The sequence below is a fragment of the Squalius cephalus genome (assembly GCF_949319135.1).
Source record: "Squalius cephalus genome assembly, chromosome: 18".
NCBI classification, from domain to species: domain Eukaryota; kingdom Metazoa; phylum Chordata; class Actinopteri; order Cypriniformes; family Leuciscidae; genus Squalius; species Squalius cephalus.
The window spans coordinates 22,588,216-22,605,658 of NC_137139.1; the positions used below are offsets into that span (position 1 = coordinate 22,588,216).

The following is a 17,443-nucleotide window of genomic DNA, read 5'->3' on the forward strand; positions in this document are numbered from 1 at the left end:
GGTGTTTAACATACAAATATAACCTTGAAAGTGTCAGAGCCTCTGTGCCTAGTGTCTATCAGACCACTTTAGCCTTCTGAGACTCCCTGAGGGCTGACATTTTGAACATCCCCATAAGGCCAATAAACTTTTGGCCTCACATTCGTCATTAATTAAACTACTGTGTCCAAAACAAACACAGACTGGGATCAAAAAGCAATTTCTCCAATAATCCAGTCCGTTAGGCTAATGTAAACAATGGTTTCGTGTTTTTAGTCAAGGGGATTTTTAAGAGGAGTCATGCAAGACTTTACTGTAAAATGACTAAACGTGTCAAAACGGATTCATGAAAATAACGTTTTCGGTATTATGGCAGGGGAAAAAAAATAATAGTTTAAGAATTAGCTATTGAAATGTTTGGAGGCGTATCGTTTGGGAGACATTTAAGGTGGTTATTATGATTTTAAAAAGACCTCAGAAATGAGCGGAAAACGCTGAAAGAAAGTAGGCAATTCACAGATCATTAAAGTAGGCTAGGTGAAAGGAAAGTCGTATAGGTGGAGGGACAAGAATGTGTTAACAAACCAATTGACTGGCTTTTGCTGCTGAGTTAAAACAATCTAATTAATTATAGCTACTCGGGAGATAATGAAGACGCCACAATATGCAGGAAAAGCTGTGAAGTGGCGCATCATTTAGTTTGTTTGTGAGACATACATTGAAGCAAACTATCTCAGAGGCTATGTGATTAGAATATCTATTTGTACAGCGTCTTTTGTAATCATAGAACAACCCGAGTGTGGATATTTTGGATAACTCATGTATAAAATTAGCATTCTTGTGGAATTTTTTCTTCGGATAGATTAGACAAAAGTTTCCCAAAAGGCTGAGTCGTCGGGGAAATACGTTTCCATCCAGACAGAGGAGGAAAGAATGTGAGACGTCATGAGCATCGTGCAAGGTGATTGGCTGTTGTGCGGCACATATAAGCCCACAGTCCACAGTCCACAGTTCAATCACTTGAATCACTTCGGCTCAGTGTTGTGTATAATCACCACAGAAACCGTTGTGCACTCGTTCGTCCTCGTGTCGATCTGTTTTAGGCGTTTTTGTTTTTGTTTATTTTATTCTGTTAAAAGACAGCGTGAAACCATGAAAGAGAGAAGAAACGCACAGCCACTGGTGGTCAGATGTAAACTGGTGCTGGTTGGGGATGTTCAATGCGGGAAAACTGCGATGTTACAGGTTTTGGCGAAGGATTGTTATCCGGAGGTCAGTACAGCATTTCTCAAAGAAGCTCATTCCTTAAAATAATTCTGTAATTATATTATTAATGGTTTTTCCGAATGACATGTATGTCTAGGTTAACTGTTTCTCTCATGCATGTTAAGAGTAGTTTCATTATGACATGCTTTGGTTACCAAGTCCGTTAGGATTTTACTGGCATAACAAAATAATGCAAACATTAAATCGGTTTACGTTGAGGCAAGGAACAGTATGTAAAGATTTAAAGTGGTACCCCGATTTCTTTCTAAGCATCACATGCAGCATCACATGCATGTTCATCAGCTTTAATATGTTGCATCTCTTCCTCAGACGTATGTGCCCACAGTATTCGAGAACTACACAGCCTGTCTGGAGCTTGATGACCAACGTGTTGAATTGAGTTTATGGGACACGTCAGGTAAGATTAAACGGGTGACTCCGTGACTAAATATTAAAATGCATCTAAATAGAAAGTAACATTTTGTTTTGGGCATGTTATGTAACTTTAGCGACATCATAATGTAAATGAAACCGGTTGAGTCTCGACATAATATGTGTAATGAAAAACAATATAAGGTCTGGTAATATATAACAACTTTAAATCAAAATACATTAGTGGGATTCTTGATTGGTATACTGTTATGAGCTAATGTGATGTCAAAATGGGCTAGGAATATATGGCAAGCCGTTTTGTCTTTTATTCATTCCCAGGACATGAATTTTGACTTCAACAATTACATTTTCACTAGTTAAAATGCCAATTCTTGATATCTGTAATTGTATTTTCACTAGTTACATTTCACCATAGGCTGCCATTCAAATTTAATTGTTGATATCAGGAATTGATTTCTTACTAGTTGAAATTCCAATTTCACATATCAGAAATAGAATTCTTACTAGTAAAAATATACATTTTTACAACTCAATTGTCAATAGTTGAAATGTTAATTCTTGATATATGTCAATGTATTTCAACATGTAACATTTGTTTTTTCTGATATCTGTCAATGTATTTCTGATATCAATAATTAGGAGAGTAATTTCAGATATCTAAAATGGCTAGTAACAATCACAATCATGATATCAAAAATAAACATTGACTACATTTACATGTGCACCAATGCAATTATTTCTAATAAGCAGAGTCAACTTCAGAATAATGTCACAGAGTTCATTCATGAAGTTGTGTGAACAACACACGGCATCCGTGTACGTCTGCGCATGTGCACTTTGGTCAGAGCGGTAATAATGAGATTAAGGTGTTTATATGTCTGTTTATTGTGATTAAAATTGGCGTACGCCATAGTTTAATGCGAATATGTTTATTACGATTTAGAGCTTAACCACAATAGTTTGATCAAAGTATTGCGTTTACATGAGGTAAAGTTTAATCGCAATATTGCCAAAATCCCATTATAATCGTATTATGAGGGTGCATATAAACGCACTGATTGTCACTAGTGACAATCGAATTATTGATATCAAAAATGATCTTTTTCACAATTCAGTTGTTGATATCTAGAACAGACTTTTACACTAGTAACCACGTAATTATTGATATCAAAAATGATGATTTTTACTAGTAAGAACTGTATTTCTGATATGTGAAATTGGAATTTCAACTAGTAAGAAATCAATTCTTGATATCAACAATTGAATTTGAATGGCAGCCTATGAAATTTAACTAGTGAAAATACAATTACAGACATCAAGAATTATAGTTTTTACTAGTTCATATTTAATTCTCATCTCATAAATCTCATATAGTGATGACGTCATTGTTGATATGAAGAATTAAAATTTTTACTAGTAGAAATCTAATTCCTGATATCAAGAATTGGCATTTTAACTAGTAAAAATGGAATTGTTGATATCAAGAATTCATATCCTGCGAATGATTAAAAGTCAAAACAGCTTGCCATACTAGCATTTTGTCCACATCATATATTAAAAATGACAAATAACTGAGACATGATTTTCAGTATTATAATAATGTTGCATCTGTGTAGTTAATATCATCAGATATTGCATTTTTGCTTTAAGAGTGTATTCATAGTCTAATTGAAATTGTCTGGAGAAAACACTGGAAATTGGAAACCACAGAATTGTTTGATGTTAGAAAATGTACCAGTATCTTGATAGTCTGTAGTCACTGAATTGCTACATTCCTTACAGTTGTTACGAATTGTAGCTGTTTTATATTCTGCTCAAGGATACAGTCTGGCTTGTTTTGATCTGTGTTGGGCCAATCCAGTCATGCTGATTACTAAACTAAACCTGATTTGAATATTAAACATATTACTTATGCTAATTCTGAAGCAGTGTAGGAAAATGTCAAAGTAGAATAATTGTAACAGACGCTCAGTTTGCAATAGAACACCGTATAACAACTATTTTCTACAAAGCATATGTGCATTTGATTAAAAGAGTGTACGGTGGACACAAAAAATAGTTTTAACATGGTGTGAAAAATGAGTACAGACTCTGTGATCAGAACTTCTGTCTGTTCCAAAAGTAGTAATTACAGACTATTCTGCTTTTGGATATCTAGTTAACTTAAATATCATTCAAAGATTTGATACTTGAATTTGAAAATCCAGTGATTATTTCATCCTCAAAAGTGCCACGTTAATGTGATTGTTTTCAAGATGAGTGCTAATAAACCCTTAATCCCGGAAGTTGCGTGAAGTCAGCCAATCAGATCAGAGCTTGCCAAATCGAGAAAGTACTTTTTTGTCCAATATCCATCAGGCATGAGACTATAGACTATGTCTGTCTTTCTAACAACTGCCGTATATAATCAGTAGTCTAACGAGTACATGATCACTGAGGCAGTTCACATCTCCCCACGGCTTCCCATTGTAGCCTATTGACCTGATTACAATGTGCTGTGCATGTCTACTCCTCACTGCTCATTTCTGAATCCCTAGTAAATGACAGACATGATAACCTCACGTCTCTTTGGATGTGTTGCCAATAGAAGCATCATTAGCACCCAGTAACGTCTGGCTGTCCGCTGACTGTGAAGTGTGGCTGAAAGGACTAGGTTTCTATAATGTGTTTGTCTGTTGTATGTGTGTGTGATAGTGATTGCTAGCGAGGGAGAGAGAGAGCAAGGATTAAGATTTCATGTACAGATTGCTGAATGAAATATGTGCTGTTAATATGCCCTAGCCTTTTGCTCATGCCTTTTGATCTGATTTAGTCTGCTTGGAGACAAGCCAGCTGAGAGAGAGTACAGTTTAAGGGGATGAGTCGGGGCTTGAATGAGGATGAGAGGGCAAACCAGAGTTTTATCCAGTTTTTATCTCTTAATCATGGCTGGTGTTGTAGAATCCAAACTGTATTTTCATCAAGTTAAATGGATATTTCAATTCAAACTACTCTTAGATATAAACGGAATTGGCTGCAATCCATAAATTCAGGAAAAAAAGATAAATTGATCATTTGGCAAAAAACTAAAATGATACTTAAGTATTTCTCACAAAACTATATTCTCCCACCAAGAAGGCAAAATATACTGTAGCAACATCAGGTGAACACTATTAGTATATTATGCTCACCAAAGCTGCATATATTTGTTTAAAAATACAGAAAAAACAGTAGCCTAATATTACAAAATAAATGTTTCTACGTTAATGTATTTTAAAATGGAATTTATTCCTGTGATGGCAAAGCTGAATTTTCAGTGTTCACATGATACTTCAGAAATCATTTTATATGCTGATTTAGTGCTCAAGAAACATTTCTGAGCATTATCAATGTTGTAAACATCGTGCTGCTTAATATTTTTGTAGATACTGTGAATCTTTTTTCAGGATTCTTTAAAATAGTAATCTTTTGTAAAATTATAAATGTCTTAATTGTCCATTGATCAATTTATTGCATCTTTGCTGAAATACTAATACTTTTTTTCTGACCCCAAACATTTCAGTGGTAATGTATTCATACATATTCATAGTGCTAAATGATGTCCCATTACCTTCAGTGCGCATTTAAAAAAGGTTTAATTGCTGCTTTAGTTTTGTACGTAAAATCAAGCTGGTGCCACAGTCATAACCTACAGTAATTGGTTCATTGCACTTTTTCGATCACTTTGAATTGAATTACCGCTAAAGAAAATTTAGCTTGAACTCAAGTAGAAATGACAGAAATTGTGACAAGTGAGATGGATTAAAAAACGAAAAATGTTATGACATAATAAGAACATTTTACAGTGTGGCAGATTTGATTTGGAGTGTTGTTTTGGGTTATATGCTGTGTGCTATTTATATCAGCTCAGTGATGCTGCTCAATGTGAACGCGGCTTCTTATTTGTCTTCTCCTCGTTGATTGCGCTGACCTCATCATTGGGTTTCCAACTGCTGTCTTTGAGGCCCAGGAAGGATTTACAGGTGAAAATCAATCCTCTCACTTAATCACGACAGCCAATTGGACCTACTGCAGGCTCTTAGAAGATGGCGTCTGTATTTCTAATATGGAGGCTATATTTAATTTGCATTGGGGCATTAGCAATGGATTAGGTGGCATTTGCTGTTACGCTGATGGATGTACATTTTTGTGAATATAAATTCTGCTGCTTCAGTATGGGATGACTACACAAGATCGGATGTGTAAAAATAGTGCTCCATTAGCACATTAAAACAGCCAGTAGATTAATGTGCTCTCCAGTGGCCATTGGCAGTTGATGACAGGCACCAATGAGGAAACACCACCACAGCTCTGAGACGGTATTCCCTGAGGGGTCATGGCCAGCCCCTCACGGTGAGAGAGAGGGGGGATTCTTTGTTGAGCTCCCATCATGTTCTGTGATGGAATCTCTGGGATCTTAAGGAAAAGGGGGGTTGGGGATATGGAGAATGCTCTAGGTTTTGTTCTCATCTCTAGTGGGAAGACGGACAGGGGCTTTCACTTGCTTCAAGCTCCTTTGTGAACGTTGACCTCTCTCAGCCCCCTGCTCGCATCTACATGAGTCTCAGAGTGCTGATTAATTCTCACATATTCTACTTCATCGGAGTTTACTCTTATTCAGCTTATAAATTCTGTTATAATATCTGTTGCAGATGCACATATATAACTACAAGTCAGTAGATTTCAAGTACACAAAATAAGGGATGCACGAAATATTGGCCTGACATATGTACATTTTTAATGTTATCGACCCAATAAGAAAATTTGGCCGATATATTAAAGACGAGATTATTTCCTTCAGCTGAGACACTTCAGATGCGCACTGTTTGCCATGATGGTTTTGAATTGCTTGAAATATGATTGGAATCACTTCAAAAAAGAGTACATTATAAGTGTGTGCTTGGGACATGACTTTTAATGGTGAGACTTTTGTTTTTGTAATCAGGCTCTAAAAAATTCTATAAACATTTGTTGGTTATCAAATATAAAGAATTATTGGTTATCGGTATCTGGCAAAATTTTCATATCGGTGCATCCCTACACAAAATCATTTGTGCTTTATTTTGAGTCAAACATGAATGATAATGATTTGCAGATCAATAACCTGTACTAACTGATCTGATTGATTCAGTTCATTAAGTGAATTATTCGTCCGACTGATGAGTCTTTTTAAACAGTTCATTAAAATAATCATGTTATTTGTTCTTGAGTTAGTCATGGGTTGTTTTATTGAGCTAGTGACAACACTAAAATGACGTATTGTGTGGCATTATTTTTGCAGCCAGACTTTCTCATCGTTCAATACAGACAGCAAGCTCATTCACTTGGGTAAAATGCTTTCTTCTTTTCATTATATGATACCATCTTCTTCACACTGGAGTGATATTTTCTTTCCCTAGTAAATGACATTAAGCAGTAATAATTGACAGGATCTGTTATCACGGTCTCATTCAGACTGTCATAGAAGGCTTAGTCATGAGGGATGAGCATTGTGAACATGACTCCTTTAATGAGTACTGAAGTGAATCATACCCAAGATCACCTTTTCAAGTCACGTTTTTACAATCCAAACTGTGACGTCAAGCACACTCAGGTGCGCACCAAAAATCTTTTTTTTTTCATTATGTTTCAGGACATGTCTGATGCAACTTGATAGTTACATTCATAGTTCAGAGTCATTGCTGAAACGCTGCTAAAATAGTTTTTCAAAGAGTGAAAGGGATCAGCAGATGGAATGCGCTGCGGCTCTGGTCTGTGCGGCACACAAAAGCAGCCCACTCCACCTCCATCTGTTCTCTTTACAAGACTCCCAAGGAAAAGGCCATCTCATATCAAACACATGCTCACGTTGGCCCACTTTTCAGTTAAGCTATAGTTTGCTCCAGGCATGGCTTCACAACAAAAAGCATTTAGTGCAATTGTAGTGACTCTACTCTGCTCTTTTTATTTTTTTTACCCCCTTTTTGCACGCTTCACCAATCCTCCGTCTGGTAATACACAGGCAGCATAACATCCTCATCTTGTTTATCCGGGGAACATGTGGCCCAGGGTTGAGAGCAGAGAAGCGGTTTGTTCACTATTGAACATCCCTGCCCACATAGTGCAGTTCTGTGATCCAAGACTGCAGGTGGTACATGATTCATGTTAGGAAGCGCTCCCTGCCAACAGTATAAGTGTCACAGTGTCCTTTTCAGATTTCAAACAGTGGTTTGAGTGAGTTTTGGTAAGCTCACCACGTGGAGGTCTTTGTCTCTGTCTGCTGGGATGTGCCATTTTGTCAAGATTAATTGAAATTGCTTCTTGTCCCTCGGGTGTACATCTACATCGATCGCTGCATTAAGATCAACAGCAATTGAATGCAGCCTCACGCCCAGGTTTGTGTGTTCGTGATGTCCCGGTAATAGAGGAAAGAGGCGGTGATCTGTGCTTCAGAGTGAAGATATGTCTGCAGTGTGGCTCGCACTCACTTAAACCCATTCCTGCTTTAACCAGTGATCTCCATAATGAAATGAGGGAAATTGGCTTCATAATTTTAATTTCATGTTGAATTTTAGTTAATTAAAACTTGACAACATGACCCTTTTGAGCAATTCTTCACCAAGTCATGAGTTATCAGTTTGAATCAGTCTGATAAATCCTTCACTGAATGTACTCCACTCAACATTAAAAATATTTGAGTATATTGAGTAAAGGATTCATCAGACTGATTCAAAACAACAGCTTAAGACCGAGTCTTTTTGAGTGATTCATTGAAAAAAATGCTCATAAGAGTCATGTTGGATAAGTTTTAATCAACTTGACATAAAATTGAATATTTAATGTATTGTTTGGGGATTTTACTTGATGTTTACAGATTGGAATCATAAAGAACTATTATTTTAGTAGGCCTACTTGTGTAAAAGTAATGTTTGAAAAAAAAAAAAAACATGTAACAGTTCTTGCAAAAGTTTTATTTATAAGTTTTACAGACTTTATACTATATTCTAACAAAGTAAGTTATAAACCGTGGGAGTTTGAGTCACTAAAAAAGAACCGAATCAACTATTTGGGAATCAGTTAGACCACACAGTTCACACTGTATGTGATTTGATTCAATAATAAGAATCAAAGAATCAGTTATTTGGGAATCAACTGGTCACTCCGAAAAGTTTTGATTTTCTAAAAAGAAATAAGAACAATTCAAAAGATTCAATTCATAAGAGTGACATGTTCTGATGCAGATTTTTTTCCCCTTTGGATTTTTTAAAGTAAGCTCCCTTTTCAACAAAGTTCAATCAATGATGTTAACTATGAGGCTTCTAGACTGCAGTGCATGGCTAATAATTGTTTCACTGACTCTTGCAAAGACGTGAAGACTGTTACACGTGAGGTTCAAAAGGAAAAAATCATGCAAAATCCATCCAGTAAAGGAGACTCTGCAATAGTGAGGTGTAGGGCTGGGCGATATGGCTGAAAACTGTATCACGATATAAGTGTTTCATATCGGTCGATATCGATAATTATTGAATTTTTTTATAACATATTTAAAATAAGGACCAGTCCAGGAGACAAATATATTACATTTAAAGATTTTTTATTTTAAACTTAACCTACCTCTGATTATAATCCCATCAGTTATAAAGGCAGACATGTCAACACGACCATGGAAAACTCAAAAGTCTAAAATCACAATGAACACTTAACAATTATCTCTTAACATTAAGGTGCAAAATTAAAGAATACGTAAGAAATGCTTTATAAAGGGGTGGGCGATATGGCAAAAATATAATATTACGATTTCTTTCTATAAATCTATTTCTTTCTATTTTCTATAAATTATACATTGATACTTATTAAAGCTATTAATAAAGTTATTAGTCAAGAGCAGTGAGTGATTTTCTCTTTACATTTTGTTGTTTTATTAACATTAAAGGGATAGTTCTCCTAAAAATTCTAATTTTCATAATTTACTCTCTCACGTTGTTTTAAACTCGAATAAGTTTCTTTCTTCTGTTGAAAATAAAAGTTATTTGGAAGAATGACCAACAGTTGATGTACCCCAGTGACTTCCATAGTATATTTTTCTCCTATGGAAGTCAATGGGGACCAGCTACTGTTTGGATACCCACATTCTTCAAAATATTAATATTAGAAAATATTAGAAGGCAATTAATACAGGTAGAGTGCGTAAATAATGAGATAATTTTTATTTTTGGGTGAACTATCCCTTTAAGGACAAGCGGCAGCGTGTTTACTATTACTACTGTCTCTTTAAGAGCTGCGTGCGACGCGTCTATTATACACGCATTTGACAAGCAGATTTTTTTCTCAATTTTCTCAAGTTTGCTTTCACTTTAGACATATCCGACTAGTTTATGTAAACCTTGTGTGTATATAGTATTAGCAAAATAAGACTCGAAAGATAACTTAGTATTCAGGCGCTGGTAGACAGGCTTTTAGTGCATGTGAGCTTCACATGTATGCGCTGAGAAACGCACACGCTAGAACAGCGCATCAGCACGCGAATAACAGAGAAACTGACGACGGTCTTGCATAATCTGCAGATGACATTGGTCTGACTACGGTCGGTCAGACTTTAAGTCAGGCGAGCTGACTTTTCCTGTTTTATCTAGTTACTAGAGAGTGAGTGCCTTTGTTCATGCAATCAAACTTGCTTTGCTGGTTTCTTCCGACGAAAAAAAAAATAAAAAAAATTATCGAACGTTTTATCGAACGCATTTTTTATTGATATTGATTACGTGTCTATCGCGATACATATCGTTATCGTTTTATCGCCCAGCCCTAGTGAGGTGTATATAAGGCTGTTTACGCCTCCCTAGCATCTTCTCAGTACCAAGTGGGTGGGCACTGCTCTGTATCAAATGATTGATGGGCAGTTAAGGGATGCCTTTAGGAAGACGGCGCTCTGCAGATGGTTGACTCCAAGGCTGTTGCTGTGGAAACAGAGGGACTGGAGGTATTGGGGGGGGGGGGGGGGGGGAAGTGCCAACCCCAGCCCCATCGCTCCAGTTGCATAATCCACTGGAAAAAAGAAATCGAGGGAGAGAGCGAGACACATAGATCAATGAGGATTTAGAGCTCAATTGTCAGTTTCTTCATCTTTAAAATGGCAATATGGCAAGCAGTGAGAGGAAGAGGGCTTTAACAGATTGTATGATGAGCAGGGGAGACTATCTCTGGCCTTTGTCTGCTTCTGTCTGTAGATATATACAGCACATTCACAGACAGTCAGCTATGTATGTAACTAGTGTAAAATAACAGTCTATATATATATCACACATCATGTAGGCTACACACACACACACACACACACACACACACACACACACACACGTACCTACGTACGTACATGCATACATGTGCATAATACGGATTCATAGTTCTAACTAATAAAACTTCTAAATATTCTACAGCGTGTACAGTCACATAATAATGTTCTATTTTATTTATTACATTTATTTTGTGATTCAGGGTGCAGGGTCATGAAACATTATTTTTAAAATCATTTTAACTTAAGTCTTAAGCTAAAAACTAAAATTGAATGTTTATTTTGTTAATGTTCCTGTTTTACTGTAGGATTTGATCAATACACCAAAATTGTCTATTTATTTTGTTAATGTTCCTGGTTTGTGGATTTTAAAAATGCTTGCTGTCATAATTTTGTATTGAAATGTAATCTGAAATGACATTTTATTTTCTGCTGATTTCCTCTCTCATCATTGTAGTCATCTCTTCATTAGCATCTCTCTCTTGTTTCAGGATCTCCATACTATGATAATGTGAGACCCCTCTGCTACAGTGACTCCGATGCCGTGCTCCTATGTTTTGACATCAGTCGCCCAGATATCTTTGACAGTGGACTTAAGAAGGTAACTAGATATTCCTATTAATATTCAAACCCACCACTGACCTCAAGAAATCATTGCATTGGGCTTTCTTTACCGTAAAATGTTTTGTCAGGTAACCTAGAAATGTGCTTCGTGTGGGATTATGAAGTTTAATTTAGAGTTCTTTATGAATGATTCATTTGTTTTTGCTTTTTTACTGTACTTCAGCATTTTTGGGCTGCAATATTTATCACACCATACTTGCCAGAAGTGCTTGGCACTTAAGAATCAAGATTATAATTGTCATTATGCAACCCTATTTATACAGAACAATGTGTTTGCTCTGTAAGATTAATCAGTTCTTGCAAAACAATTATTTTATATATTTCTGTCTCTTTGCAGTGGAGGGCTGAGATCCTCGACTTCTGCCCCAGTACTCGTATTCTCCTCGTTGGTTGCAAGACAGACCTTCGGACGGATGTGTGCACGCTGATGGAACTGTCCAATCAGAAACAAACACCCATCACTCATGAGCAGGTACATGTTGTTTCTTTCCACTGTTGCATTGATCTTGCTTACTCAGGCTGTAAGGCAATATTTTCTGTAAATCTGCTTTTTGAACTACACTACCACATTTAAAAGTTTGGGGTCAGTAAGATTTTTTTTTTTTTGAAAGAAGACTTTTTTTTTTATTATTCAGCAAGGATGCATTAAATTATTCAAAAGTGACAGTAAAGACATTTATAATGTTACAAAATATTTCTGTGTCAAATAAATGCTGTTGCCCAAAAGGCTTTCTATTCATCAAAGAATCCTGAATACATTGTATCACAGTTTCCACAAAAATATGAAGCAGCACAACTGTTTTCAACATTTATAATAATAAATATTTCTTGAGCAGCAAATCAGCATATTAGAATGATTTATGAAGGATCATGTGACACTGAAGACTGGAGTAATGATGCTGAAAATTCAGCTTTACATCAAAGGAATAAATGACATTTTAAAATAGTATATTAAAAATAGAAAGTTATATTTATTTGTAAAAATATTTCACAATATTACAGTTTTTCTGTATTTTTGCATCCTTTCAAAAACTTTTTAAAAAGATCTTACCGACTCCAAACTTTTGAACAGTAGTGTGTATGTATATATTGTGAAAAGAAGTATTATTATTATTATTATTTAAAAAAAAGATACACCATCAGCTAGGTAGATATTTTCTAGGTGATATTTAAAGAATTGCTTTGGAGTTAGTGCAGTGACAGCTAAATACAATGACATTTCGGAAATAACATGTTCACTTTATAAAATCATACTTAATAGTTATGTATAATAATGCAATATATGTTTATCTGGTTAATGGGTACATGAAAACATAGCTGCCCTGTATAATTTAGGAAGGGGGTCGTCATAAACCACTGTTTTAAATCTTTAAATCAGACACTTTTCTCTACTTCGGATGCTGTCTTAAAGGGTAACTGCCTATATAGACAACTCGCAACATGAACAAAGCTTTTGAATCTATGACCTGTATCTTTGGCTTCTATTAAGAACCTACAGCGAACTGAGTTTTTTGTGCATCTCCTCCCATCACAGGGCTCTGCCATGGCCAAACAGTTGGGTGCCGAGGCTTATCTGGAGTGTTCAGCCTTCACCTCCGAGAAGAGCATCCACAGCGTGTTCCGCACAGCTGCGCTGGCTTGCATTAACAAGCTGCAGCCACTTGCCAAGCCAAGCCCGACCCGCCGGCTGTCCAAACGCCTGCTGCACCTCCCCAGCAAATCTGAGCTCCTATCCTCAACCTTCAAGAAGGAGAAGGCCAAGAGTTGCTCAGTAATGTGAGTGGAGAACTTCACCCCCCATAACAAAAGCTACACCATTCCCTGCGCTTTGGTCTGGGGAAGGGGGTGGGTTCCGATTGCCACATCATTGACGTGTGGAATCCTTCCTCACCCCCCCAAAGAAACACCTTTCAGAGCAAGTGGACACCTCGCTGTCCTCCTTGTCCTGAGCTCTTCAACAGTGCATATGTATTTTCAGTACTGTATCTTGCTTTTTCAAAACGAGATTCAATCATCAGCCGTCATCTATTCACTCCTTGTTTTTGAGAGATTTGCTGTCGTTGTGCCAGTTGAAGCTCGGAATGATTCAACTTAGGAAACAGATGTTTTAAAAGAGGTTCCAATGTTCAATGTAAGCTATTCAATGTATAAATACGAGCTCTCTAGTGTAAGATTCAAAATACATGCCTACAGTATGCACTAATGACTAAATCTGAGGGAACCGATCCAAGGGAATTGTGAAGCCGGGACCGTTGGGGAGCTGTGCGCGAGGCCTGGGTCATGTAGAGGAGAACGAGGCCCATTTGGCACGCTGGTCGAATTGGCTGCAGTGCAGGAAGTGAAATGTGATTTTTAAATGGGAGCCATTCATATCTGAACACTAAGATGGAGGAATAGAGGGAGACGAGGGCCAAAAATATGTGTAAAAAAGTCTACCAAAGTCAATTTTCCCTTATTTCCTCTATTAGAACACTGTCTGATATACACATGCTTCTATTTTTAGAGGCAATAGCTATCTGAGAGATAGGATGGGTGTGACTGGGGAATATATTACAGTGATTATCTGTATCTTAACATCTCCTGCTGCTCTATAGTGTAGACAACCATGAATTTGTGAAGCGATCCCTGTGCTAGTTCTGCGAGGACTCGATCGGATCGAATTTGGCACGATGAATCTTCTTTCCTTTTTGAAATGACCTCGAGAGATGTCGTAGCACTATGTTTTCAGAAACGAACAGATTTCAAATAAGAAGGTTGTACATCGCCTGGTTTGAGACAATTAAGATCAAGCTTGGGTTTAGTTTTTCATGCATCTTATGTAGCAATCTCCCATTTCATTGCCTCCATGCTCATTTGCAGCACTAGCAGCAAAAATATTTGTGGATGATATCGTCCAATGTGCTTCTAAACTTGATTCTCAATGGGAAAAATAAAAATGTGTTTTCTTGTGCAAAGTGCTAATCTTGAAGTCTGCTTACCACCACAAAGCAATAATTATGGTTCAAGTGCTTATAATTCAAAGTGTGTACAGTGGCAATAATTAAAACAAAAAAGGCTATTACGAATTCATGCTAATGCTTTGTGGACATGCGTATATTTATGTGGATATACATCAGTGCTGCTGTACAAAAAGCCAATATATTGTGACTCTGTTGAGCCTTTGTTAAAGTAATTAGATGAAAATTTGACCATTGGAGTGCAACGTTTTTTTTTTTTCCTCATTTTCAACCAAATAGTAATATTAGTGTTCTGTTCATGAGCATAAGAGCGGTTAATGCATGAGGAGGAGATGGACTGGAAGGAGATTCAGACTGGACATTTTAATATATGGATCAGCTGACCTGATAAGGGCTTTGATGTTTGTGAATCTTCAAGGCCAAACTGGAAATGGAAACAGACTTTTGGAATAAAACCGAACAGGCTGGTCCTGTTTAATGAAAGATATTTTTCCATTTTTTAACTATTGTTCAAATAGTTGTTTTTGCTTTATTTCTGTACACTTGAAATCAATATTTTGTTCGGTGGCGGAAGATGAGACGCGGGCAGCCACTGTGGCTGTTTACAAGCTCCGCCACTGTGATCACACACCAAATTCCTTTTTGCATTGTCTAGTGACTTTGTAAATAAAATGAAAATGAATTTTGGGTGCTAGGGAGTATGAACAGCGTGTAAACATGTCACATGGCTGGTCATACATTGTAGCTGCCGATTTATGTTTGTGAAGTTCTGGGTCATGTGAGCGTCCCAGATGAAGAAGGACATTCAGTCATTATGCTGCCATTGCACACTGTTTGGTACAAATATACTTCAAGCATGTCCTCTAGTTCTTCAGTTGTACATATCCTGTTTTGTAATCTTTGTAAGACATCTAAAAGAATGTCACAAGATTAAATATTTGTTCATGTTGTGGATTGACAAAGATGTGCTTAATGTAAAACTGCTTAGTCCTATTTATTTGGATTCATCATTTGAGGCAGGCAACTATTTTCTGTTTCGTGTTTTACACTGTTTTATTTCAGAATGTTATTTTTTTTAAATGATGACTTCTCCTTTTGTCTTTCCAGTAATAAAGCTTGCCTATGTGTGGCACACACGACCTTGAGTATTGAGTATTTGAGTTTGTTTTGGACTCTACTGCGAACTAAGACAATTCATAAAAATGCCTATTTGCATTATGTATGTATGTATGTATGTATGTGTGTGTGTGTGTGTGTGTGTGTGTATATATATATATATATATATATATATATATATATATATATATATATATAATTTCTCTTTAAATGTATCTCAAATATCAGCCAAGGAAAACTGAAAAATGTTGCCCAATAATTTCTATTAATTTCTGTAATATTCAAATTCAAAAAGGATCACATGATCCTTCAGAAATCATTCTAATATGATGATTTGGTAAATGGTAGTGCTGCTTAATATTTTGTGAAAACCATTTTTCAGGATTTGATGAAAGTTCAAAATGAGTTAAAAAGAACAGCATTTATTAGAAATGAAACATTATAAATGGCTTTAGTGTCACTTTTGATCAATTTAATACATACTTGCTGAATAATTTCTTTGAAAAAATCTTATTTTCCTCTTTCTTACTGTAAATCTATCAAAGAAATGACTTCTTAGTTCACATTTAGCAAATATTGTGTCATTTCTATAGTCTACATAATTCCATTAATAAAATGCTAGCTCTCCTTCTGTTAGCGTCTGTTTGGATGCCAGGTGGGCTGTTGCGTTGGCACGTTCCTTCCTTTCATCAGCCAGTGTAAGACATCTCCCCTCTTAACCACACATTACCTAGATTCCTTGGATACTGAGCTGGGTTGCACATCTGTCTCAAGACACAACATCTGGGAGGGGGTGTGGGGCACAAGCTGCTGCCAGTGTCCAAAAGAGGAACGCTGCCAGGAGGACATGAGGTGGAGGTGGAGACCCCGACTCAGCAGCCAACCCCAACTTCAAATCTCACCGGGAAACAGCTCTACAAAGACAACCATAATGAAGTTGCTCATTCGGCGCATGTAGAATGAGGATATCATAATGAAACATGCTAAGCATTGCAATGTCTATTTTTTTTTTTTTTTTTTTTTTTTTTTTTACTTTTTGACCCCAAAGTGAGGACTAGCATGACCCAAAGTACGCTGTACCCAAAGTATCTATCTATCTATCTATCTATAAAAAATTGTGTGAATTAAACATCCATATATGGTGTGTTCAAGTCAGGTCGTAAAGATCGTGTTTACGAGTTGAACGCACATGAACGCCACCACCATGTACGAGTGGGATTTCCCCCGACCTTTATGAGTTGGGGTCGTGTCAGTGAACAAAATGGCGGAATACCACAACACTATTTATGCTGCGTTTAACTTCATTTTCTATAAATAGAGTTTAAGAACCTTGCTGTATTTTTGTGTAATTAATTAAGATAAAGTAGGCTACACCGCCATCTTACTCCGACGAAAGTGACTTGAGCGCACCTGCCGTCGTAAACACGACTTCCCACATCGTAAATACAAACTTCCCAGGAGGACTTATGCTGCCTTCATGTGCTCTGGGAAAGATGATATTTTCCACTTGTGAACTGGTATTTACCAGTGTGTTGTGTTCAAGTACTTTTGTTGTGATAATGTAGTACAAGGTGTCAGTATGTATCTTTTTTATCTTTACAAAAAAAAAAAAACGTAAATGTGGTGCTTTCTGATGATTAAAACATAATTAATAATAAAAAATAATAAAACGACATAAAATGATTAAATATGAACCAAAGAAATTGCAGCTAAGTTGAAAATTGAGTGTTAACGCATTATATTACAATTGTTAATGACACAACATTGTATAGGCTACAAAAACTATCTGCTAACAGTATTCACGACTCTTCCGTTGCTCTCT

At 36.5% G+C, this 17,443-nt stretch overlaps 1 protein-coding gene across 1 annotated transcript; it reads left to right on the forward strand.

The window, feature by feature from the left end:
• Positions 1-999: 999 nt before the first annotated feature.
• rnd1b (Rho family GTPase 1b) lies at positions 1,000-15,649 on the forward strand. Its single transcript, XM_079848178.1, has 5 exons — positions 1,000-1,251; positions 1,576-1,663; positions 11,416-11,525; positions 11,886-12,020; positions 13,083-15,649. The coding sequence occupies exons 1-5, from the start codon at positions 1,132-1,134 to the stop codon at positions 13,326-13,328; spliced, it is 699 nt and encodes a 232-aa protein (XP_079704304.1). The 5' UTR covers positions 1,000-1,131; the 3' UTR covers positions 13,329-15,649.
• Positions 15,650-17,443: the final 1,794 nt, after the last annotated feature.